This window comes from Carlito syrichta, unplaced genomic scaffold (assembly GCF_000164805.1).
Source record: "Carlito syrichta isolate Samal-C Ts95f unplaced genomic scaffold, Tarsius_syrichta-2.0.1 Scaffold307304, whole genome shotgun sequence".
NCBI lineage: Eukaryota > Metazoa > Chordata > Mammalia > Primates > Tarsiidae > Carlito > Carlito syrichta.
This window is the reverse complement of record NW_007251400.1, coordinates 313,551-339,196: the sequence shown is the minus strand read 5'-3', so window position 1 is coordinate 339,196 and position 25,646 is coordinate 313,551. Positions and strand designations below refer to the sequence as shown.

Sequence of the window (25,646 nt, the reverse complement as noted above, 5' to 3'; positions counted from 1 at the left end):
GGGGAATGTGGTTTTGGGTTTCCTTGCTGTCCCCCATTCCTTTCCCAGCTATCTTGTCCCAAACTCTCTTCACTTTTAGTCTCTTTATAGTTTCCTTGTGCTCCCTTTAGGATAGGGACTGGGGTAAGAATACAAGGCAACTCTGTCCTCCTGCGTGGGTTAATTGGGTTGGGCAGTAATGCGCAACCCCTCGGCTGGGGAGGAGAAGACGAGTGAGCTCAGACACTGAGGCCCTCTCGCCCTCTCCATCCGAGGGAAGGAAGGTAACAGTGCTTTTGTCAGAGGCTCTTCACTAAGACTATCTTTGAGGGTTTTTTCCTAAGACTCTGGATGGAGAATTAATGGAGAAGAAATAGAAATGAGGCTTATTTAAGGTACAAAAATCTTGTATTTGTAATAACCTAGATTTATAGATATAAAACAAGTCTTTTGAAGACTTCCCTAAAGTACCCAATATAAAACAGAAATGACTTATGCTACGTCATCCTTAGTTAGGTACATGTTATATTCTCTGTGCAATCAGCTGGTGGACATGAGTAAAAGTTGCTGGTCTCATAATTTGCTAAAACATTTTTCTCTCATCAATGCTACAGGTGTCAGGCTGAAGGCTATTTGCATCAGAAGAGTATTTTCCTAGGCATTTTGGACAATCTTTTTACAGCAGGTGCCATTGATCTCTCTCAGTGAAAACTGACTCAGACTAGAGTAACTTTGACACTTGTTGCCAAGAGGGAAACAAATTTCAATTGCTAGAACACCCAAATGTGTAGCTCCATTTAATTATCAAGGTAAGAATCATTCCCACCTCCTTCCCAGCTGAGAACACTTGCCATAGAATGCTTCTGTATGGGAGTGGAATGGAATCCCAGATAGGCCACTGAACTGCCCACGCTCGGCTGCCAGGCGATTGGAGCCGCCTCAAATATTGAGCATGCTCCAATCCAGCAATGGCACGTGCCCTATGACTCTCAGATGATTATCCCTGTGTGCTATGTTAACCAAAATAGGCAAATTATTTACGAAACCATTTTTTTTCTGTAAAGCAAAATAAATATATACAATTCAAGAATTCTTTTCTCTTCTAAAAAGGTACAGATAGTGTGAACTGAACATCAGTAGGAAAATTATTTCAGAATCTGGATGTATAATAAATAAACACGATTGATGATCATGTTTTCAAAGTTCTAAGAGACCGTGAAGCCACAAAACATAGAGAGTTAGGAGGGTGAAAAATAATTGATTGTGAAAAGTACTGGGAAATATGATTGCATGAATTTGAAAAAAAATTCCACAATCCCTAAATTGATCCAAAATCTTGGAGGGACATGAACCATTATAGAAACAGGTCTCTGTTTTGTAACCAAAGTGTGATTCCATTTTAAGTATCCTGTACATTTCTGTTTGCTTCTGTAAACTTGCAAAAGAAGTGATGAGAGGTTGCTGATGTGTGGGGAACTTGACTGAGCAGACGACAGGAATGTTTCCTTTTCTTGGCTGGTCTCAGTGGCCTTCGTCACTACTCGATGAGCAGGCCCAGTCATAGATGACCAAAGGAATGCTGACCAGGGAGAACAACACCCCCAGACCCAAGAAAAGGGCAGCCTGGAACAACAGAAAGCCATGAGTTATTTTTAACTCAGCAAACATTTTCCACATACACCTGGAAAAAAAACCAGAAATGTCTTCCCTCTCCCTTTGTGACCCCTTGTATTTGGAGTATGTCACAACCATTGATGAACTGTGAGAATCTTTCTAAAATTATCTGATTCTGATTCTGCAAGAATGGGAAAATAAGAAAAGCAAGTTCAGCAAAGTTTTCTGTTCTTTGACTTCATGGTCTCCTCAAGTGTATCCATTCTACAAATGATTGCGTATTCTTATAGCTTCCCTCAATCTAAGATCACACTTGGAAAATATCCAGGTCATCTTGTTATTCATTACCTAACAACCTGGTTCATTGCTGGCAGGCAAACATTTCTGTTTGAAAAAGAGGGAAAAAGACACAAAGTGAAGTAGATCTGATCAAGTGAAACAGGAAACAGATGTCAAAAACGAAGTTACTTGAGTTGTTGAAGGTTCCAAGTGGACAGATTACTACATACAGAATCTGGAAAACATGAGAGTATCAATTGCTTGGCCTTGAGAATGTCCATTGAGAGCTTTGCAGGGAGGAGAATGAAGCATTGTAGGGGCCGAAGGAGCTGGACTGGAAACTGGAAAGGAAGAAAGAGCTCAAGAAGGGAGAGGAGCAAATGAGGGGGTGAGATGGCTGCACATGGCAGACCATCATAGGTTCAGTCTAACTTTTGGTGGTCCCTACATGGACAGAGCCCTAGTCTAATGCCATTCAACAGACCCTACGATCAGTTTTATTATGGAACCAGGTTTGGAGAGGCCCAGAGAATTCATGGACAACAGGCCTCCACCATTTGCAGATTTAATCTGAGTATATTGTACTGCTGTGTCAGGTGACTGCTCCTTCCTCTTTATCTTCATGAAGTCCCTACAGAAAGACTTAGAAGCATGTGGGATTTATGGCTTCGGGGGTCATCCTGTTTGGGAACTGTGCTGTTTGGGAACCAGTGCTGCTTCTCCTAAATGCACAGGGATGATCCTTCCTGCCTGTGTCTCTCATTTGGATCTGGTGACTCAGGTAACAGGTATGACTGCAGTGCTTACACTAGCTGGAAGGGCAGCTGAGAAGCCTTCTCCGAGGCCAAGCAAAAGGGAGCTCCAGAAAGGACTCGGGTAGCAGCCACTTCACCCCTGCTTCCCTCACTGTCTCCAAGTGCACCACCCTCAGGATACCCTTGAACTTCACCAGACCTGGAAACAAGAATCCCAATATGGAAAGGTAGTTTTTGAATCCAGGTCTGTTGCTCCAAACCATTTCTGTCAAATTATAAAAAGACTCTTTAAGCTAGCTCAGACATTTTAATTAAGGCACCACATGTTCCCTGGACTGTAGGGAGGAGTTACATGACTAGAAATTGTACAGAAACAGTGGACTGCATAAAATCTTGAGTCCCTTTCCACTTCACATCTTGCTGAAGACAAGGCAGTGCCCTATAGAGACTAAATGTTCATTCTCCTGGCTGGCCATGCCCTAAATCAGAACAAAAATATAGAAATAATAAAAGGAAAGCCAGAAAAGATTTTGAGAAAATGAAAAGAATCTTTTTTTTTTCTGAGACAGGGTTTCACTCTGTTGCTTAGACTGGAGTGCCGTGGCATGATCATGGCTTTGCAGCTTCAAATTCCTGGGCTCAAGCAGTCCTCCTGAGTATCTGGGGCTACAGGTGCATGCCATCACGCCCTGCTAAATTTTCTATTTTTTTGTAGAGATAGGGTTTCACCTTGTTGTCCATGGTGGTCTCAAACTCCTGGCCTCAAGTGATCTTCCTGCCACAGCATCTCAAGATGCTGGGATTACAGGCATGAGCCACCATGCCCGACAAGAAAAATGGAGAAGATTCTGATGTGGTATTTTAAAACTCCCTAGTGGGAAAGCTACAGGGCTGCTGCCTTCCTTCAAGGCAACTTAGATGGTAGAGAGAGAGAGAGAGAGAGAGAGAGAGAGAGAGAGAGAGAGAGAGAGAGAGACAGAGACTATTTATACGGTAAATTTAAATGGAAAACTAATAATCAGAAAAGTTACAGAGACATACCCAAATTCTTTGAGTTCCTTTATCTTCATCTTGGTTTGTGATTTTTAAGTAAAGAGATGAAGGAAGAATGAAAATAAGCATATTAGCAGATGTAACTCCTGTAAAATTTTAAAAAAGAAGACAAAGGTTAGGTTTGTTATTAGGAAATTTTAGCTTTAAACAGCTGTTGTAGAATTGACACGTGCAAAATCTTAAAGCCATACCTACGACTCCAAAAATATCCTTCATGGAGGGTATGAAAATCACCAACAAATTGATTATAACCAAGAGTATGATGGTCACGAAGACATGACGACATAGATTAAACTTTGTTTTCTTAGCCAGTTCAAATAAAGATGAACGGACCTGCAGGAAAAAAAAAAACAAGAACTCTGTAAGGGCTACAGAATGCCAGCCTTCACATTTCTCAGCAGGTCACTGATTTACTGGTGTATAGGAATTTGTGAAATGTTTTGTAATGCCAGTGAACTTATAAATGGCTCAACAGTTTTGCAAGTATGGGGGTTTGACTTAAAATGAAAAGTATTTTTATTTATGAATAGTAGGCGTTTTATTTGGAGAGGGGAAATTTCTCTCTTTGTTTTATCTAAGACTTGAGTGTTTCCTTCTGGTCCTTCTACATTCTCCCATCACGTCTGAGTGAGATTCAAACATTCTATCTCCACATCTCCGTAAAGAAGAGGACAGATTAGTTAGAATGAAGTTTCATTCCATCAGAGGCTACACTGACGCACTGATGCCGTCTGCCTTCCAAAGAGCTTGAAGCGAATCTGGGGATCCTTCCCGGATGCAGTTTCAATACCCCAGGAGGGTTACCTGGGGCGGGCTTTCTCGGGAACGGCCCCTGAAGACAGAAGGAAAGGCTAGACCTCAGCTGTTCTCAGATTGCACAGAGGCCTTTACTCACTGTGAAAAATAACACCGGCACTGTGAGGATGACAGCGACAATGACAGCCAGCCTCACTGTTAGGATGAGAATGTCATCTTTACTCTGGTACTTGTGAAGGAGGTCTGACTGCACGTTTTCTGAAACAGGGGGAAAATGAGAAGGTTTTAAAAGGAGACAAAGTACATCGCTGAATGACAGTTTTTCTGAACAACAAAGAATTTGTAAACTAACGGGCAAGGAAAGCAATGTTTTACACTGTCTAAATGAAGTTGAAAAGAAAAATCCCTGTGTGAGACATGCCCCACTCTGCGTATATAACTTAGTAAAGGAATTTAAAATATTAACTAGAAGAAGGCACATGAAGTGGGAATGCTTTTGTTATTGTTTTTCTGTCAGGGTCTCGTTCTGTTGCTCAGGTTGGAGTGTAGTGGCATAATCATAGCTTGCTGCAGCCGCAGACTCCTAGGTTTGAAGGAGCTTCCTGTCTCAGGCTTCTGAGTAGCTGGGACTACAGGTATGCAGCACCACGACTGGCTAATACATTTTCTTTTTTGTAGACATGAGGTCTCACTATGTTGTCCAGGCTGGTCTCCATCTCCTAGCTTGAAGCAGTCCTCCTGCCTCAACCTCCCAAAGTGCTGGGATCACAGGTATGAACCACCATGCCTGGCCAGGAATGCTTACTTTATATTAAATTAAAGCTAGGAGAATATTGGATTTAAAAATGAAGCATACAGTTGAAAAAGTCCCTTTAATCTAGACTTCCCCCCAAAAAGCCCCTTTAATCTAGACATCGCCCCCATCCAAGTGCTACTCTTCAAACCACGCCAGTCTCAGTCTTGCTGGGGGGACTGCAGGCCATGCCTGTCCTTCATTCAAATTCCCCTCTTGTAACTCAACTTCCGGTGATCAAGCAGCAGAAGCATTAGCTGAACTTAATCCCCATGAGGAAATAATTCTTCTTTTCCATGTATGTTTTTCTTGTTTTTAAAAAAAGTATTTTAGACCGTGTACTACTTTGAACTTTTTCTCCACTCAGAACTTCAGAAGGTGTTATTTCAAAGACTACCAAAGCTAGGATGGCAGTCACGGACACCATGCAGACGTTCACTCTTTTGACAAGAGATCACTTCCCCTCCTGTCTTTTGAGAGGGCTTCTCACTGCATGGGTTTCAAGGCTCTGGGTGTGGAATTCAAATGCTAATCTGTACCATAGAGCTTGGTCTCAGTTTCTGAAAAAGGACCACAGGTTATCATAAAAATCTAGTTCTAATTTCCTTGATTCAAAATTCATAACCACTGAGAAACAGCTAAGCCTTTTTCTAAGAGTAATAAAAGTGTTTGGTATTCTATGTGGGGAAAAAAAAGGATGTACAAAGCAAAATCATAGTTCTAACAAGACAACAGTGAGACTGTTTAACTAACATTAAGCTCTCCTTCTCTCCCTCCCTTTCCCTACCCTCAGCCCTGCAACACTGCATAAATCTTAGAAACACTATTTTTATGCAAAAATTATATGTGATATTTATGAATTCATTATACAATGCTAGTCTCTATTGCTTGTGAAAATGATAATAACAACTGTATAATCAGAATTGCCTTTCACTCCAGGCTGAGTTAAAAATCTTTAAATATGTTTAAATTTTAAGGAAAAATTATATTTATGAAAAACTGCCCCGAAGAAATATTATTTAATAGAGAAGACTGTTAAATATATGTATTTAAATTAGGTCACTGATTATAATGAAAATGAAAGGTGCTAAAATTAAAGATGTTAAAAGCTTCAGGATAATTTGAATAGGAAAGGATGAAGAAGCAGTTAAGCTGTTTATATAGGGTCAGTAAAAGTTACAAATGAAACCCTGTTTCCTTTTTCAGATTTCATTTCTTTTAATTTTCTATGTCACTCCTTCGAATCTTTGCGAGGCTCCAACTTCTGGTGAACAATTAGGCGTTTTATTTTTAATTAACACCAAGTGTTATAAGTGTAGCACCCTGCTCTTTCTTACTTTCAGCATCTGTCTCTGTCTTTCTAATCTATTAATGGAATCTGACCCAGTTTGCAGTGTCAATTAGGAAAGCCTTCTCTGATGTAGTTTTAAACTCTCCTCAGTAAAGGTGGCATGCTTCTAAAATGCAATTTCTCTGAAGGACACTAATAGGAGAAAAATTACAGCATATTGTTTTAGTTATGATTCTATTCTGCAATCTGCATGAACATGTAAAGGAACCATTACCATTTGCTTTAAGCAATTCCAAAGCCCTAACTACCAAGGGATAGCTTTGTCGCTTTCTTTGGCTTCCGTGTTAAAAGTTATTTCAATACTGATTTTTACTAATTTCTTTACAAATAGTTATACTAAGTACTAGCAGAAGTGACTTACCATAGAATGTCAAGTAGCCAAAAATGGCAGTCAAGAAGTACATAACAAACATGGCAAAAAAGGAGATGTTTGAAACCATCTGCATTTTTTTCTGTGATCGGCTAAAAACAAAAGTAAAGGAATTTTAAAAATTAAAGATCATATTACTGAATTTAAGCACCAGTGTTAACACTAAAGAATACTCAATTTTCCTTCTTATCAAGTTAAAACAGCTCTGATAGTTGAAATTAGTCCTGGCAATTAAACAAGTTGAGAAAAACTTGCATACTAAATTGGTATTGAGGAAGAGATCCATGAAACTACACTCCCTTAAGTGTTCTTTCCCATTCTTTTAAAAGAATATCGAGTTCTCATCTGAAGGGCAGACAGTATTTTTAAAATATTTGTGTTTGATATTATCTCCACAGTGGCTGGGCACAGGTTTAAAAACAGGCAGAAAAATTGAAGTGCCGTTTTCCCAGCCCCAGGGATCAGCGGCAGAGCTGGAACTTGGCTCCGAGTGTTCTGTCTTTAAAGCTGCTGTTTAGGTTCTAGGCTTCCTATCCAGCATAGGGACACATCTGGAAGTCTGCAGGTATTCAGAGCAATAAGTACCCAAGAGATCACACGCGATGATGAAGGGTTGTATCTCTTAGGTCAAACCTACTTTAATTTTCTTCAGCTGTCCAGATAATCTGCAAGACTTGTACTCAATAACAGACCACATCTAGTCATAACATTTGGTTGTGAAATAACAAAGAACCTGAGATGTCATGGGAGTATGGAAAACAAGAAAAACTGAGATGTATACATTTGAGAAAATTATTAACTAAAAAGCTGGACTATTACAAAATACTAAAGTCATATTTAAATTTCCTAAGTAGAGAATTATAAAGTAGGAGTCATGTATATGAAACCAGATGTAGATATTTCAAGATTTGACCAAATATCAATGACACATGAAAGAGGAAGGATCATGAGTGAATTCAATACTAAATGACATCAACTTTGTTTCAAGAAGGAAATAAACAGCTACAGATTATGCCATGATAACTGTTTTTGTATGTTTGATAATAGTAGGCTAAAAAAAGGGCACATGAGGAAGTTTATAAGCAGGCCTTTGGTCTTCTCAAAAACAACAATCAAAAATAAGTCCACAGAATCATGTTAATAGTTTAAAATGAAAAACAATATTTTTCTTTCTGGTTTGTGGTCTTAACATTCATTTCTTATTGTTTGATTTGCCAGCCCTTTTCACCCAAACCAACAGGTGAATCAGAGACAATGTGGTTAGCAATTTAATTTTCTTCAACTGTTCAAATACTTAATCTGTAAGACTTGCTCTCAATAACAGACCACATCTAGTCATAATATTTGGTTGTGAAATAACGAGGAGCCTGGGATGTCACAGGAGTATGAAAAACAAGAAAAACGGAGACGTATGCACTTGAGAAAATGACAAACTAAAAGCTGGATTATTAAAAACAGTCATCATGGCATAATCTGAAGATTTTCATCCACTTGCAAAATATGCATAAATAACATAAGACAACACAAATATTTAAATTCTAAGTAACACAGTATTTCAAAAACGAAACGAACTAATGATTGGCTATTTTCTATGCTTATGGAAAAAAAAAACAACACTGCAGGTTTCTGATTTTTCTTGCTTTCTTGTTTCCTAAAATACAGAACTGCTGAAGAAAGGTGGAATATTAGTGATATTGAAACTGAATGATGAATACATGAAGGTTCATTAAACAGGCTGCTTATTTTAATACAGTGCCTGCCTATTAATAAGAGGATATAAGATGATTAATATATAAGAATTAAGCCAATCTCTTACTCTTTAAGCTCACTGTAGATTGGCAGGACTGACGGATGGCAGACAAATGCAAACGCAATAGTTGGTAAAGCATACACGGTCTGTTAGAAGGAAAAAAACAGACATTAGGAAAAGACATTTTTACCATAAAAATGACACAACTCCACTGTTTCTGAGTTGAATTTATATCTGACAGTTCTTCAGAATCTTTGGATTATTTGGTTATTAGGAGAGTTTCGATCTCTAAAATAGAAGTAATTCAGAGGGTTTTTCTTGCGCTAGCCGTTAGGCATTTGTCACAGAAGGACTTTAGATGTGACTCACCTACTCCATATTTTTATATACTCCAGGCATAGCAACGCCTTGTGTTTATGCGTCACTAGTCAGTTACATGGAGTGTTTCCTACATTATCTTGCTGGGTCCCCACAACAGCCCTGATCACTGGACAGGCCCTCGCTGTTCTCCTGACCTCCCCTGACAGGTGAAGTAACTTGCACAGGACTCCAAGGACTCTATTTTACTGCTCTTTGCTCCCTCTCAGGTGCGTCAAATAAGACTTAGAAGATGCTCTCTGAAAAGAAAATTGGTTCCATACTGCACTACTTTGGCTGTTCCTTAGAGTTAAAAACAAAAAACAAAAAAACAGAGAGAGGAGAGGTATCCATTTACTTTTCTTAGATAAGCCTTTTTGAAATACTCAAACTCAATCTAACTTCTTATACAAGAAGAAGCTAGTAGAGAAGAAAAGACAGGAACCTATTTTATGCCCTAACTCTGCTGAGGCACTGTGCCAGCCACATTCTAACAAAACCCTGTAAGATAAAGAATAGAATCCTCATTTTTATGTAAGGAGTTTGGTGACTTGCCTGAGGATTCAGATTCAAGCCTGGGTAGCCCCCTAGTCTGCTGTTCCTCATAGTATCAACATATCTTAGTAGTATGAACTTTAAAAAATATCAGCATGTGATGCTATCTACATTTCAACTGAACAAGCTGAGGAAGTCTGTCACCACCATGTAAAAAGCAGTGCGCTATGGTTGTTATTAATCTGTTTTTAAAGCATCACCCAGCACTCTACACAGGAAGAGAAGAGCTGAGACAATTATCCAAATTAGATTTTCATAGAGAATTCTTTTTTTTTTTAAGTATACTTTATTTTTTAAAATTTTTTGTTTGTTTTTTTGTTGTTGTTGTTTGGATTTTTTTTGAGTTGGAGTCTCACTCTGTCGCCCAGACTGGAGTGCAGTGGCTGCTCCCGGCCACCGCAGCCTCAACCTGCTGGGCTCCGGTGATCCTTCCGCCTCAGCCTTCCGAGTAGCTGGAATTACAGGCGCACGCCACCGCCCAGCTGATTTTTTGATTTATTGTAGAGATGAGGTCTCGCTGCCCAGGAGGGTCTCAAACCCGTGGGCTCAGGCAATCCGCTCACCTCGGCCTCCCAAAGCGCTGGGATTACAGGCTGAGCCACCGAGCCCAGCCTAGAGAATTCTTAAGGTTGTCCAACAGGTAAACCAGATAAGAGGGAGTCTAAACTATCATATTTGTATATATCTGAGAAGTCTTTAAATGAATTGTGGAATATAGAAGCAATGGTACATTCAAAACAGTGTAATTACAAGTATGAGAAATATGATGTCCTTAATAAAAATACTTGTTTTTAACTGTAAAGGATAAGGAAACTTACCTTTGAATTGAAGGTAACATATTTTGGTGTACACATGTCAGGATTTGTTGAATTCACACTTATTGTTGAATTTAATTCTGGACCAGTGCAGGAAATTTGAAATTTCTTGTAGATAACCTGGTATTAAAAAAAAAATAGGAGAAACAATATAGACTTTAGCAAAGCCAGATAATGAATAATTATGACATCGCATTATACTATAACAAAATCAGACCAACCATTTCAATCAGCACTTACCACTATTAGGAAAAAGACCATACAGCTCAAGGAAAATCCACTGGTATAGCCAAGATACCCTTTAAAAAAAATTTAAAAAATAAGTATTATTATTTCATTCATCACGTCATTTCTTTCAATGCATTATTTCAAGCACAGTTTGGAGCTCCAAAAATACACATATACACCCATGCGAATATAAGATTTATTAATGACAGTGCTACTTAATTTGGCAAAAGAATGGGGCTTTGAATAAAAAATTGCTATATTATATGTTTTGATTGCAGTTGTCCCTGGCACACTAGAGAATACAGATTCCCAGAATCCAGGGAAAAAGAGCCCCCCAGTTTTAGTTGTAAGTCTGTAGATGGAGTCCTATGGGCAAATCTATTTATTCCTTGATCCCCACAATAGTGCTTTATTATGCATTTATTGTGTGCTTACTGGATGTCAGTTATAATACTTCTCTCCTCAGATGAGACAGAGTAGATGAAGTGAATTTCTAGTGATAAATGGAGTATCTGGGGATCTTTACTTAGCTCCCCTTAGGATGCCTAGGAGATCTCCAGCTGCCACCATAACCTCCAGAAAGGTACAGTTAAGTGGGCTTTTAGGTCTCCATTATTCTTATCTCTGGAGGAGTGCCCTTCTCTACTTAACTGAAAAGCGTTACCTCTATAGGTACAGAAAAACTTAAACATAGACCCAGAAACTAGAAAATTAAGTGACTTTAAAAAAAAAAAAATCTGCTTATAAACTCAGAGAACTGCTAGAGGTCTGCTTTTTGAAAAATCCAAAACAAAAAACCATTGTTCATAATTATTTTTGGAAGAACTTTAGTCTAAACTTCTGCCTTAAATTAGCCCATAAGTAAAGAAAATTCATGTTAGAGATTTTTTGATTGGCTCTGGCCTCATTATTCAATGCATGAAACTCCCCTAACATCAGGCATACTGTCTCCAAATATAAGCATGAGAACAAATGTCAAAACCAAATGGATATGCCTTGGAGATTATCCATTACTTTTGACTTTTGATTTCTCTCTTCCTCTTCAGTGAGGCAAATAAATGAGATTGGTTAGACTCTCTAAATTTAAGAGTGATTCATAATACTTTTGGGTATAAATATAAGCAACTTTCTGTCTTGATAATAGATTTTAAAGTTTGTCTAAATAATCAGGGTATTTAAGACCTCATATGTAGAAAGTTTCATTTTCTGGGCTTTCCTTAGAGTAGCCTGTAAGTTGTGCTATTGAAAATAACCCTCTCTGTCCCTAGCCCTAGAAACTCCATTCTCTCCCTCTATAGCTTAGTAGAGGGATTGCCTAGGAAGCCGGTGTTTTTATCCCATATTAAAGTTGGGCCTGATTAATACTTGCAATTTATCTTTACCCTCTAAGTGAATGCAGAGGGCAAAGTGTTTCATTTTTATTACATTTCTGATTTATCCAGGCATGGTAGATGGTGATAAAAGCAATATCTTTTCTTACCTAAGTTCTTCAAAAGACACAGAGGGAGGATTATGCCAAAGGTAACTATCACCACCAGAACACGGCCATCCACATACCAGGCTCTGAAAGACATTGAGTGGTTAGGTTGTATTATATTAGAAAGTAATTTTTTTTCCTCAAATGTACAATTTTATGATATATTTTAATTAATTTTTTTACTATACCAATTTTTACCATCTATTTTTTAAAATCATGATTCAAGTTTTATCCAAACACTTTAACACAACCACTACTCATTTACTACTGCCTCAACTCCATGTACTAGAAGGGTTTTTTTTTCCCCTCCCCCACTGGCTAAATGTGGCATTCCTTTGAATTATTTATGTGGTTTCAAAGCTGAATGCATAAATTGCATTCTGTCAGATTACAACTTGTCCTATCAATTATTTAACGAGAAAGTTCCTTTTTGTTTTGCTTGGCTAGTATCAATGAGACACAAGTCACCCCAGGTAGACATTTCTCTGTCCCTGATCCCTTGGACTTGACCTTGAATCCTGAGGATAGAACACTAGGAACTCTGGCTTCTAAGATTCCCCCTTGAAAGAACACAGAGAAACTAACACTGACAAGAACTGTTAAACAAGAGGGAGTCAAAACATAATTGCTGTGCCAAATGTAGCTGCAACATTTTCCAGGGTTGGCTACATTTTTATGAAGTTGGTGCATGTAAATTTTGCTCCCAAAATTCTATGTCCCCTCTTTAAGAAAGAGGGCTAGGGTCTTATTTTATTTTTTTGCATATTCCATTTCTGTGTTAAAAATATTCCATATCTGTTCTATTTCACAGAAACTAGATACAGATTTCAGACTCGGGAAAATGCAGATGAATCTGCCTTTTAAATGTTCATATTCAAATGGCTTTCCCTGATTCTTTTATTTATATAGCCTCAAACAAATTTATTGTTTTGTTATTTTCTCATAGCTCTGGAGGCTGGAAGCCCAAGATCAAGGAGAAATGTATTGTTGAAACAACAAGCAAACAAACAAACAAACAAATAAACAAAAAATATGTAGGAAAACCTTTGGCAATCTCCATAAGGCAAACACTTTGGTTAGCCTGCATTTATATGTAAAACATTTCAGTTGTATCAGAAAAAAACGGTCTATAACTTACGAAAATGCCTCATCTTTTCCCATGAGAAACTTTATGGCGGAGGGTAGTTCATTTTTTACTATGAAGAGGTAGCTCAGCATTGCTGGAGGAAAATGAGAACATTTTTAGAAAGAAGATAGGAAGGCTCATGTTGCAAGCTATATTGAAAGTTAGCAGCCCGTCTTAGACTAACCTTCAATAAGACACAAAGGTAGCTTTAGCTACTCTAGCAGGAAACTTGACTTTAAATAAGTGACTGCTGTCTCTGTCTTTCTTTCCATGTGCCATTTTAGCAATGAGGATGATAACTGCTTGAGTCATGTTAAAATTCATGTGACTTCCCAACCACCAGAATTAGTTTCATGTTATGTATAGAAAAGCGTGTTCTTTTTACCTCCAGTGTTCTGTAGAGAGGTGGCTCCAAAGATTACGAGCTTCCCTGTGGTACCAAAGACCTGTTCTCCCAGTTTTTCATACACCATGCATCCTATTTAAAAATCAAATTTGAAGACACAAGAAATGATGGGGTTCTGAAAGTTAAAATAGTCAAAATTTCATCATTCTATTGACTATCCCCCAAGTTATTTTGTGCCTTTCTCAAACTCAGACAAACAGGTACCTTGGCATTCTCACTATAAAACAATCTCTTGGCATTTTAAAATGTCAGACATGACCACCGTTTCTCCTTTTTCAAGTTGGCTAAAGTGCATTACAAGTAAACTATGAGGTCATAAGGCTTATTTTTAACCATCTTTCCATTCCTGAGGGGAAAGTCCCACTGGGATCTTTTTCTCAGGTCTGGTATACCATATATACTTCCAGATTTGATTTTTAAAAAATCCTGAAGGCTGGGACAAAAAGATTCCTTTTGAATTAATTACCTGATCTGATTAAGTTAACAAAGGATTATCTTAATAACATCCCAACAATGCCTCTATGTCCTAAATATAATAATAAGCTTAGAAACATCTTAATAGTCATGACATAAGAATTCTGATCATTCACAAAATTTACTTCAAAGACATGCAACTTGCAAAAGAGAGCAGCAAATTTGTCAAAAGAATAATTTGTAGCAAAATTCAAAAGTGTTCATCTAGTTCATCTTGATAAATACTAAAATACCAAGTCATTCATTTAAAAAAGTGTTTATATTGCTTTTATAACGGTTCAGTTCATGTTTTCAAAGAGTTCACAGAAAGCAATGTGGATTAAGCTATAATTAAACTTTTGTTTAATCTCTCTTAAGACTGGCATTTAAACTAGACAATGGCTAGATCTTCAATTTGCTACAAAATGTTCTAGTTAAATGGAGTCATCTATATACAATAGTAGTTGGCCAGTATAGTTTCAGCTAACGTAGAAGTCAAAGTATTACAAACATAATCCAGTGTCCCAGGAATAGAAAATAAACACTTCAGGTATTACACTGCCCAGAGCACTTGAAGTCTCTTCATAGCTTACTCACTCCCTCATGGCCTCAGGAGCAATATTTTCTCCTTGGAATATGCACAAAAGAGGATGGAAGGTCTGTTTACTTTTAAACCTTGAAAGCCATCATATAAAAACATAGGATCTTTGTTTTGGATTTATGAATACCTACGGAAGTCTTTAAAATGAAGTCATCTTAAACTAGAAAAACAGACATATTGATGGTTCACTTTAAATGACAACATTATTTGCTCATTGCCCATGACAATTTAATTTATATTTTTCTGCAACTGTTTCTCTGGGTAAAAACCACCACAGGTCTTCCAAAGGTCAAAGTCGTCTTTCTTTTTAAGAGTCAATTGCTATATGTAAAAATCATCTGTCACAATATCATCATGAAAATAATTCACCCTAGCTTAAAAAACCCAGACGTATTCTCAGCTTACCTGTTTCCTTTGAACAGATCAACAGAAGGTTTATTGAATATATAGACAGCAATGTCACTGAAGTCAAAAGTATCCTAAAGCAACGAAAATAAATCTTATAACTAGAAAAGAATATATTCTGATTTACATTATAGCAAGGCAAAGGTTATTCATATGCTAATATTATGTGTTAATAGTATCCAAATTTTGGAACCTATTAGTCACCCCTGCCCTAAAATCTTCAATAAAAATGCCCTACCAAATAAAGAAGTGCTCATTCGAATCTGAGTAACTCTAGCAGTTCAAATCCTTTATGTAATTCAAAGCCCAAATAACTCCCTGGGAACATTTCAGTTGGGATGACTTTAAAACAATATTTTTCAAGAAATCTTTTGTACTCTATTGTGTACTCTCTGTTACAACCTACATTCAGGTAAGAAAGTGTGAGAGAGGGGTGTGGGACGGGGGGTGGTGAAGGAGAAGGCTCGCAGTGACCTTAGGAGTGACCACGTGACTTTGGGCAACTCATATAAGCTCTCTCCTCTCTAGTTTCCTCACCTATAATCTAAAGACACAAGCCAAATGATGTCTAGGGTTCTTTTCATCTATCACACTGTGGCTATTTTTGAATCTATACATTAAACCACTAATGTAATTTTGTTGTTGTTGTTGTTTTGTTTTTTGGCACCTGGTTCTTCTTAGCTGAATAAGCCCCTCTTGTTAACTGGTGGGAACAATTTTGACAATCAAGTATAAAGAAAATACTTTTTTGAATGATGAACTCATGTTTTTGTTTTAGTACATCTGGCTCATTATGAAACTCTTCTCAAGAAAAAGCACAGCTTAAATAATGTAGGAGATCACACAGATTATTTCTGAATCGTTTGGTTAAAACAGACATGATAATTGAAAATAAAGCCTATTTATTAAAAAGAAAAAAAACTAGTTCCCCAAATGAAGCTGCTCACTTCCTGATGTAGGCAAATATATCCCTAGAACAATACCTTGCTGCCACTGATTCCATGTTTGAGTAATTAAGGACAATTATTTTCCTAGCAAGTGCTGTCGAGAAGCACTTGGCACATCACGATGTTCTCTCTGCATGGGCCGCCTCCTTCCAACCCCTTCCCCCACCCACACACCTGTTGAACTGCTGCTCTGGGACCCAGCACAGATGCCACCTCCTCGGGTGCCTTCCCTTGCCCCAAGCAGAATGACTGCTCCGTATCTCCCTCTGGTCCTAGAGCATTCTGTTTCTTCTGAGTACAGGGCAGACATGAGGAGATACACAGGAGTGCAGAAGGTCAAAAGCAGAACAGATGGATTTCCAGAAATTGACCAGAAAACACAGGAGGGGCAGAGAGAGAGAGCTCAGCAGAGGCAAAATAAACACTGGGAGGAAGAACAGAAAAACTAACACTTTGGGGTAAAGGCCAGACTGATCCCCTGAGAAAGGGGAATTTAGGTTAAGATATGATTGTTAAGAAAGCACATTCAGATATACATATTTCGTTAAGATCCTTGAGTGAGAAGGATGATTAAGAGGGTAAGTCCCACCAACAAAGTTTCTGAAACAGAGCAGAAAACTTTGGGATTGATGAGTCACCAGTAGGTCCTAGACAATGCTGAAGAGGTGCCCATGACCAAAGGCCTCCACTTAGAAATCATGTTCAAAAAGGAATTACAGACCTTTACTTTTTGAAGATCAAGCAGGGATCCGCTTTATCGGGAACTGAGAGATTTTAATTTTTTGTTTTTATTTTTGTCATTTTCCTTTATAAAAGTAAAATAAACTATGACTGAGCAAGAATAGACAGAGATAGAGATAGAAAGTCCCTTATTATCTATTCTAGTAGAGGGTCACGAGAAACAGAGAGCAAGCATTTATTAACCAATCCAATAGTTTTGAGATATGTAATGGAATATTATTTAATATGCTCTGTGGAGGAGTAAGATACAAGACCTAGTTGTGGCATGATTTTTTTTACCATCTAATGAGATAAGTAATATATGTATGTGTTGAAGAAGCAAGCTTTAAACTTCACTCAGAGTTCACTCATGTATTCAGGAACATGGTACACTAAGTGGCCACTTCTACATGTGCATGGGACAGGCCTAGAGGATCTCTGTGTAGCATAGAATAGCCTGGGCTTCCCAGTGGGATAGGATGGGTGCCATCTTGGGATGAGCTAAGTGCTGTTCTGGTGTCACTATGTGCCCAGTTGGGTCCACTTGCTGTGTCTGACCAGGAGACCAGGGAGTATTAGCATGGGCCCAAGGCTAATGAATAAAAAGGAGAACCTTGTAGGAAGTATATACGTGCCTAGCAGAAAAAGACAGTTACTAACATCCACATAATAATTTACTAAAGGCTTTAATCCTGGGAGGACTGGGTATTTATTAGCAAAATAAACATTCTAAGGAAATTTTTTGAATCTCTTTGTAGATAATGCACAGTTGGCCTCTAGCCCTTTGCAAGAGGTGAACGATTTCTTCATAAACCCCTATCACTACTTTTTTCAAGTGGGAGAAAAGTGTTGATCACGGAAGATTTCAGTGGGGTGTTCACCTATCTTCTTCCCCACACTTAAAAGAGGCAGATGAAAGTAGTCCTACGGTGATGACAATAGCCCCCTTGTCCCCATGTTTAAGAGACACACGACTATACCCCAGAGGAAGGGATGTGTAGTAAGAATCCAATAACCTTTGCCTTTAAGAATCCAAACTCAGCCGGGCTCAGTGGCTCAGCCTGTAATCCCGCGCCTTTGGGAGGCTGAGGTGAGTGGATTGCCTGAGCCTGCGGGTTCGAGATCCGCCTGGGCAGCGAGACCTCATCTCTACAATAAATCAAAAAATCAGCCGGGCGTGGTAGCGCATGCCTGTAATTCTGGCTACTCGGAAGGCTGAGGTGGAAGGATCGCAGGAGCGCAGCAGGCGAGGCTGCGGTGGCCAGGAGCGGCCACTGCACTCCAGTCTGGGCAACAGAGTGAGACTCCAACTCAAAAAAAAAAAAAAAAAAAATCCAATCTCTGAAGACTCTCTTCTTCATCCCTCCCAAAATATAGATCTTCTCGTCCAAGATTTTAAATTAATATAAAACAAAAATCTTTTTCTATCAGGTCACTAAGAAAGAGGTAAATTGCATAAGTAAAATTCTGAAAATATTTTGAGTTATACAAGAATCTGGCATGAATGGGATTAAAATTTAGGAAAGTACACCTCCTTATTCAGATTCTTACAAAAAAGAAATACATTGGCTAATTGATCCTGTTATGATCTAGGAAAATCAAGTCAGAAATGCCTTGAGACACAGAAGAAACCATGACATCTAAAAGAAACAGCACAGAGAAATGATTGGAGAGAGTGTAATGGCTTTTTGAACACCTCTCTTTTGAGCATGATTATGCCCCAGTTTGTCCAAATAGATACTTGTACATACAATTATGGTTTCCTATAAGAGAATCATATACTGGGATTCCTGTGCTAACAAAGAGGGACATAAGTGATTCATTTTTAAAAATTCCATCTGGATATAGTAATTTAGACTTCCACACATAACGAAGTGAACACAAGTTTTAAAGTGAGTGAGGCAAAAACTGGTTGCTGAAAATGGCACAATTAACTGAAAACTGAAGCTCAGTAATTAGTAATTGGATTGTCAAGGTGCTGATATTTCAGACTTATGCTCAGACTTTTCAGATAAGAAAATCTAGAACCTATAATCATACTTGGGCCATGGGAAGGGGTTGGGGGAGAGTTAAAATTGTGAAGAATGTGGCCAAGAACTTTCATGAGTCATTTGTGTGACAGCAACTCTTTGGAAGATGTGGTGTAGGACATCCTAGTACATTTTTGTATCTCCTGAGAAGAAACTTAGAGTTCTAGACACTTGAATCAGGGAGAGAACTTCAGAGAGTACCCTCTCCAGGACAGGAACAGGACAGGAAACGTCTGTGCTTCACACCAGCACATTGGCATCCAGATCTGTAGTGTCTTCTGAAAGGGAACACATTATACGACCTGTTCTGTTTCTGCAAAGTTCTGTGCTTTGAGACTAAGGCTGAGCTGAAGTCACTGCTGCCAGTTCTATCCTTGGGAACTCATTTTACTCTCTGGGTCTATTTGAATCTACATAAAATCTAACCCCTCTTCTACCTAACAAACAGTTCTTCTCATGGTGCTCACTTTAAGACTGTGCTCTTTGACTTAAAAGTCATCAATTCTTTCAATTGTTGATCTTGCGGTGAAGTGTTTGGGCTGCTGACATCTCAGCCATGGTCCAGTTTCTCTACTATCCTTTTTAAAGACTGTATGCTAACACAAGTACAGAGCTCTAACATCAGTTTTGATCCGAACAGTGCAAAGCATGATAGGATTTTTAATTTCTCTGAGTTGAACAGCATGCTTCTTTTAAGGCAACCTATTCTGGAATTCATTTTTACAGCAGCTATATCACACTCTTCATTCTTTTTGAGCTTCTGGCATGAACGCTACTAGGCTAAGTCTTCTCGGTTCATTCCTGTGTACTTTTTTTGGTGTTTTTGAAGCTAAGTGAAGGATTCTATATTTATTTCTGTTACACTTTATCTTTCAAGTCTTGTGATCTCTTTTAAAATTGTTGATCCTTTTTACTTGTGTATTAACCACCTCATCTAGCTTCACATCTTAACTGTGCCTTCATCCACTAGTACTATGAATAGAGCAAGACCATCAGGAAATGGCCCAATGTCCAGTCAACTGCTTGAAGCCTGGAAGTCATCCTTGATCTAACCTACTCTCTCATCCCTCATATCTAGTTCATTGGTAAGTGTCCCAACATATGTACTTCCAAAATTTATCAAATCCATATGCATTTTTTCCCTATCTCCTCCGACATCACTCTAGTCCAAGCCGCCTAGTCCATGGTGGACCTGGCAGCCAGATTAATCTTTTTATTTAATTGTTTTATTATGTGTCTCCATCACTAGATTGGAGGACAGGTCATGAGGTTTAATTCACTTATTTACCTGTTTATATTCAACATCAAAAATACATATAACACTCTTAGGTAGGAATCAGTGAATTTATAAATATTAGAATCCTATTTGCAAGTTATGTGAGATAATGCCAAATATCTTGCTAAAATCAAGACTTCCTCTACCTAAGATAGTCCTGTGACCTACTAGTTTACCCTTATCTCAAAAGATGATGTTAGTTTAGTGACTAGGAAAATTCTGTTGATCTCTACAGAGCAATGTTTTCTGCAGTAATTGCACATAAACTACTTAATAATTTGTTCTACAATATTACTTGGGATTTACTTTTCTCCACTTTTGAAATTAACCCATTTTCAGTCCTGTGGAGTATTACTGCTTTCCATTATTTTTTAAAAAAGATTTCTGAGCCTGGAAGTTATGGCGCATGCCTGTAATCCCAGCACTTTGGGAGGCCAAGGCAGGAAGACTGCTTGAGGCCAGGAGTTCGCGATCAGCCTAGGCTACATAGCAAGACCTCATCTTCACAAGAAATGAAATCTTTAGCTGGGCATGGTGGCACAGGCCTGTAGAATGAGGATGAGGTGGAAGAATTGCCTGAGCCCAGGAAGTTGAGGCTGTGGTAAGCCGTGATTATGCCATAGCACTACAGCCTGGACTACAGAGTAAGAATCCGACTAAATTTAAAAAAAGATTTCCAAAAGTGGCCCTGGATATATTTACTCTATTTGCTGCAAGAAAACTTTGACTCATCTCTTAAACAATAAATTTCTAGACATCTATTTTTAAAACATTTAATTGTCATTGTTTTGAATCACTTGACGGGATTGGAATCTTTTTGGCCTTTCATAATTTACCCAAAGACTATATGAATAATGTTATAATAAATTTCATTTTAAAAAGTACTGTATACTAATAAAATGGAAAGCTGTGACAACGAATGGAACCAAAACATTTTGAATGTGATTGGAATGTTCTATACTAAGATTGTGGTGTTGATCTCACAAGTGTATTTGTTATCAAATCCGACCTTTTAAATTGGGGAATTTTATTGTCTATAAAGTATACTTCAAAAGCAAGCAACAACAATAAACAAAAACAACTTTAGGGAGATGAGACTATATTTTAAAGCTCAGCTGTATAACAAGAAATCATATGACATCCTCTTAACCCAGCACCAGAGCCCTTAGAAGGGGTGGAGGTAAAGCAGCCGTCGCCGCTTTGGATCCAGAAATAACTTGACTGGGGGTGTTTGGGGCTGCCAGGCAGCTGAGCACTTTCAACTCCTCCAGGACCCATTCCTCTCAAAAGAACAGAGAACCTTTACCAATGCTCTCTAGCATGACTCTCTTGCAAAGTTGAAAGCAGCTATTCTCAAACTTCAGCGTGCATGCGAATTAGCATCAGATCTTGTTAAAATGCGTATTCTAACTCAGCAGGTCTGGGGCAAGACTTGAGGTTCAGCATTTCTGACAAGCTCTTGGACTACACTTGGAGTGGCAAGATCGAAAGTCCCGAGACTGTGGCATGTACTTTTCTGTTGTCTGTTTCTCATAAACGCCTTGCCATTGCAGCATCGTCACCTGTCATATTGTCTGCAGTGGGGTGCTGTGCCAACATTACAGTAAAATGGGCCCCACAGCTGCCCAGGTAAGGTGGCAATGAAGGGAAGCATTTATGGCTGAATCATTTTGGCTTTCAGTGTGAAAAGTGAGGTCATGTCTACTTCTTTTGGTTGACTTACTTCACCAGGACATGCATTTAAACTTATTTTCCAACTTCCCTCCCCTATGTCTCTCTCCCTCCAAAAGAAACCTGAGGCTCACCCCAGTCTTTAATTTTTCTCTTCTAAATCTAATTAAAAGTATAAAGCTTTTACCATCCTCAATGACATGAGCAGGATAGTCCATATGCAAGCTCCCTGAGCAGGAGTAAAAGTGAGCACACCATTACCAGTCCTACTTTGATCTATCACTGCTTCCCACCCACCCACAGCCCTGTCTCCAAGACTCACCGACACACTGCAGGCCCAGGCAGTACATTTAAAATCCAGGACAAGAGACTTACACACACTGTGGCAAATGTATGTGTTTGGGGCCAGCCATCTTTCTCCAGTCCTTCCCACAGTCTGGCCTCTCCCTCACTCTCTTCTGCCTCTTTCCTTCTGTCTCTCTTTCCCAACTGTCTCTAGCCTCCTGCGTGTTTTCACTCATTTCTCTCTCTGCTAACTTGCCCTGCGCTTCCACCCGACCCCAATGGTTCTTAAGGGAAAAATGCGTGTATAAAGCGAGTAAGGATTGAAAAATGTGCTTGGGAGGCTGAGGTGAGTGAATTGCCTGAGCCCGCGGGTTCGAGACCCGCCTGGGCAACTTGACGAGACCTCGTCTCTACAATAAATCAAAAAAATCAGCCGGGCGTGGTAGCGCGCGCCTGTAGTTCCGGCTGCTTGGAAGGCGGAGGCGGAAGGATCGCCGGAGCCCAGCAGGTCGAGGCTGCGGTGGCCGGGAGCGGCCGCTGCGCTCCAGTCTGGGCGACAGAGTGAGACTCCCACTCAAAAACAACAACAACAAAAAAACCCCAGAAAAACTTGCTTGAAGAGACTAGAGCACTAGCCGGAAATGGCAGAAGGGCTAGGTAGTATGGAGGACCCAACAGAGGATAGAGACCAAGAATGTAAAGTGTCACCCCATCTGTGTGGCTGAAAAGCTCAGATCCAGGGATTTTCCAGGCTAAAGTGACAGAGAGTCAGTGGAAAAAATAAATAGGGTATGGTCAAGTGAGGGTCTATGACATTCAAGCAAAGTGAGGAAGCCAGAACAGAGGTTTGCAATGACGTTTAAGAACCAGTACAGTGGTTGCTAGCCTGGAAAAGCCATGCCAGTGGCAGGCTTAAGTGGAGAAGAAAGGGACACCAAGGAAGAAGACTCCTTTAGTTAATAAGAGCTCAAGTGACATGCCTGAAAGTGAAGACAGAGGGACAAGGTGTTCTGAGTCCCTAATTTATATGAAAATTTTAAATATTTTGAAAAATTCAAAATGATCTTTTATACAAAAATGAGTTTCTTAGAGCTTTAATTTACTATAATGAGATACACTATAATTAATAAAACACCTTTTGATCATTAGTGATAACAAATTTGGGGTGTTCACGGTGTGTCAGGCCCATGCTAAGCACATTGTAAAATATTTCAATTACATATAGCACTAGCACTATCCCTATTTTACAGATAGGGTAATAAAATCCAGGAGAGGTTAAGTATTTTGTCTAAAGTCACACAGGTAGTGACAGAGCACCCAAACCCCCTGGTAGTCTGACTCCAAAGTCCTTATCCACCATGCCACATTGTCTGCCAAAGTCAAATATCCAGAGAGGGATGACAGTGTAAAAACTAAGACCTAAGCAGAAGACAAAAAAACTTAGAATGAAATATATCAAAATGCTAACAGAGCTTGTGTTTTGAATAGTGAGATTTTCAGCAATTTCTTTATATTTTATTTATTTTCAAAACGGTTTAATGATTATCTTAGTTTTACAATAAAGATATTAAAATAAAAGTATAAAGTATCTTTTGAATGACAATATTATTATCTCAACTCTTTTCTGGGGGCGGGTGGTGTTGCATCTGCTTAAGTCCCAAGGTCATTAATATAGTCCCAAAGTGGACTTCTTAGTCACTACATTATGATTGTATTTCAAAATTCTGAGGGTTAGAGGGTCTGGTAGCATGTGATTATGTGTTAAGCTCACCAATTGGACTAGTGGATGAAAGGGGCGGTTTTAAAAGACTGAACAGGAAGCAGGTGGAGAGCTATTATTTGTGCAATTCCTTCCATTTCTTTCCTCCTAGGTAAGTCTAAATTCTTTGGTGCAAAGCTTCTCTTAAACTAGCTTCACTGTCATTTAGGTATTTTGTTTTGTCTAGAAAATGAAATACACATCGCTGATAGTCAAGTCAAATTATATCTAATAGAATCCTAAAAACAAAGAGGAATGTAAAAGAGGTATGCTGGCAAATAGTGGAACTTATCAGTTTAGTTGGTGCTTTGTAAAAAAGTTAGGGGAAGGTCTGGGCTTAAATGAGGAAGTTGTACCAGTAAGAAAGAGAGCCATGTGCCACTGCCACTTCCTGTTTTTGCCTGTAGTGGGCAGAGGATTGTGGGTTTTGTGGGTACTCTCCATTTATAATTTTGACATGTCCTTATTCCTCTTCTTCCATTCTACAGGACAACTGGCTTCCCTTCTCCTCAAACCTAGATCCTTACCCCCCTTTATCATACTCTAAAGATATAACACTTGAGTGACAGAAAAACCCCACATATAACCTTGAAATAAAGGAATATGCTGCTCTTGGTGGGCATTGAAGACTTCCATTCCAGTAGAGTGGTAGATTTGGGGCTTCATCCATATTTTCTGACTCTGCTTTCATAATAACAATGCACATTTAAGAAGAGATGGGAGGTTTAAGAGGAGCACCCAATAAACTTGTTGCCCTCGCCCCCCCAAAATGAGTGTCTTCCTGGGCAAGCTACTGAGCCTCTGTGAATTTTAGTTTCATTATCTATACAATGGGGGTGTTAAATATGGTTGCTATAAAGATCTCACGAAACAATTTAAACTTTATAACTATCTTTTTTAAAAAAGTCTTTAAAACAGGAGAAGCCATTCTTAGTTAGGGGCCCCATGAAAGGAGGCTGCAGGTAGCTTTGCTCTGCAGGCTGTCTCTTGCTGATCCCTGATACAGATGCAGATCTTTGACACCATGTGCCTGACACAAGGTGAAGTCTGTAGCCTTGGAACAAAGCAAAACTGGTCCACACAGGAGTCGTTTTCCAATTAAACCAACTACCACTCTGTGAGTAATGAAAAATCAAGCTAACCTTGAAAAGCCAACTCTCTGGACTCTACTTAACCTGCCCTACTGTGCTGGTACACCCCTGGCCTACTTATACTCCAGCAAGTGACCAGAAAAGGCATTCTTTGCATTGTGCAGGTGAGTAATGCTGTTAAAACCATAGACAGTAGAGTTAAGTTGTCACTCACAGGCTAAGAAATATGCATGTACCAGAAGAGAGGTCACACTGTTGTCCTCGAATGGCAACGAGGCACCTGATGCAGCTCAGCATAACTAGGACGGAATGAACTCAGCGTATACTCTTTTGCGTGCATACCCACACCTACACACCTCACACACGCGCACACACGCGCGCCAGCATACACCTACCCTTCTGGGGCCAAGAGAATGAATTCTTGGAACCCTTTATCAGATGCATCATAGATGACTCACAAACTAAGCAACAGCTACTCAACATTTAAAAAACAATAGGTGGGACTCATCTCCTACGCATGCCAACTCTCTCTGTTTACAAAATAGGCTCTCATTGTTAGCACAACACTAACCACTCTCCCATTTCCCTATTTCTGAAAAGCTTCTTAATCCGATGAATTTCAATAGACTTCAATGGCACTGCCACTGTCCTTTTTTACGTGTTTTCAAATGTTGGCAAGTCTGAATGTGCCATTTCTCCCCTTCCAGGATTATTATTCCCAAACGAGGGACTCTTGATGCCAAT

The 25,646-nt window shown here is 39.0% G+C and overlaps 1 protein-coding gene across 5 annotated transcripts in view; it reads right to left on the bottom strand.

Annotated features, from left to right (window-relative positions):
- Positions 1-320: 320 nt before the first annotated feature.
- Positions 321-25,646, bottom strand: part of SLC38A1 (solute carrier family 38 member 1) — a 65,485-nt gene continuing 40,159 nt past the window's right edge. For 3 of the 5 annotated variants that reach the window (XM_008064338.2, XM_021715690.1, XM_008064339.2), the window contains 12 exons: positions 15,124-15,197; positions 13,644-13,736; positions 13,271-13,352; positions 12,136-12,218; positions 10,668-10,726; positions 10,431-10,547; positions 8,767-8,846; positions 6,942-7,042; positions 4,576-4,694; positions 3,872-4,013; positions 3,669-3,766; positions 321-1,602 (listed from right to left, as the gene is read on the bottom strand). In XM_008064338.2, the coding sequence (XP_008062529.1) occupies positions 1,501-1,602; positions 3,669-3,766; positions 3,872-4,013; positions 4,576-4,694; positions 6,942-7,042; positions 8,767-8,846; positions 10,431-10,547; positions 10,668-10,726; positions 12,136-12,218; positions 13,271-13,352; positions 13,644-13,736; positions 15,124-15,197 (1,150 nt within the window). In that variant the 3' untranslated portion in view covers positions 321-1,500. The remainder of the gene's footprint in view (positions 1,603-3,668; positions 3,767-3,871; positions 4,014-4,575; positions 4,695-6,941; positions 7,043-8,766; positions 8,847-10,430; positions 10,548-10,667; positions 10,727-12,135; positions 12,219-13,270; positions 13,353-13,643; positions 13,737-15,123; positions 15,198-25,646) is intronic. The other 2 variants (XM_021715689.1, XM_008064334.2) reach the window with 1 other exon arrangement.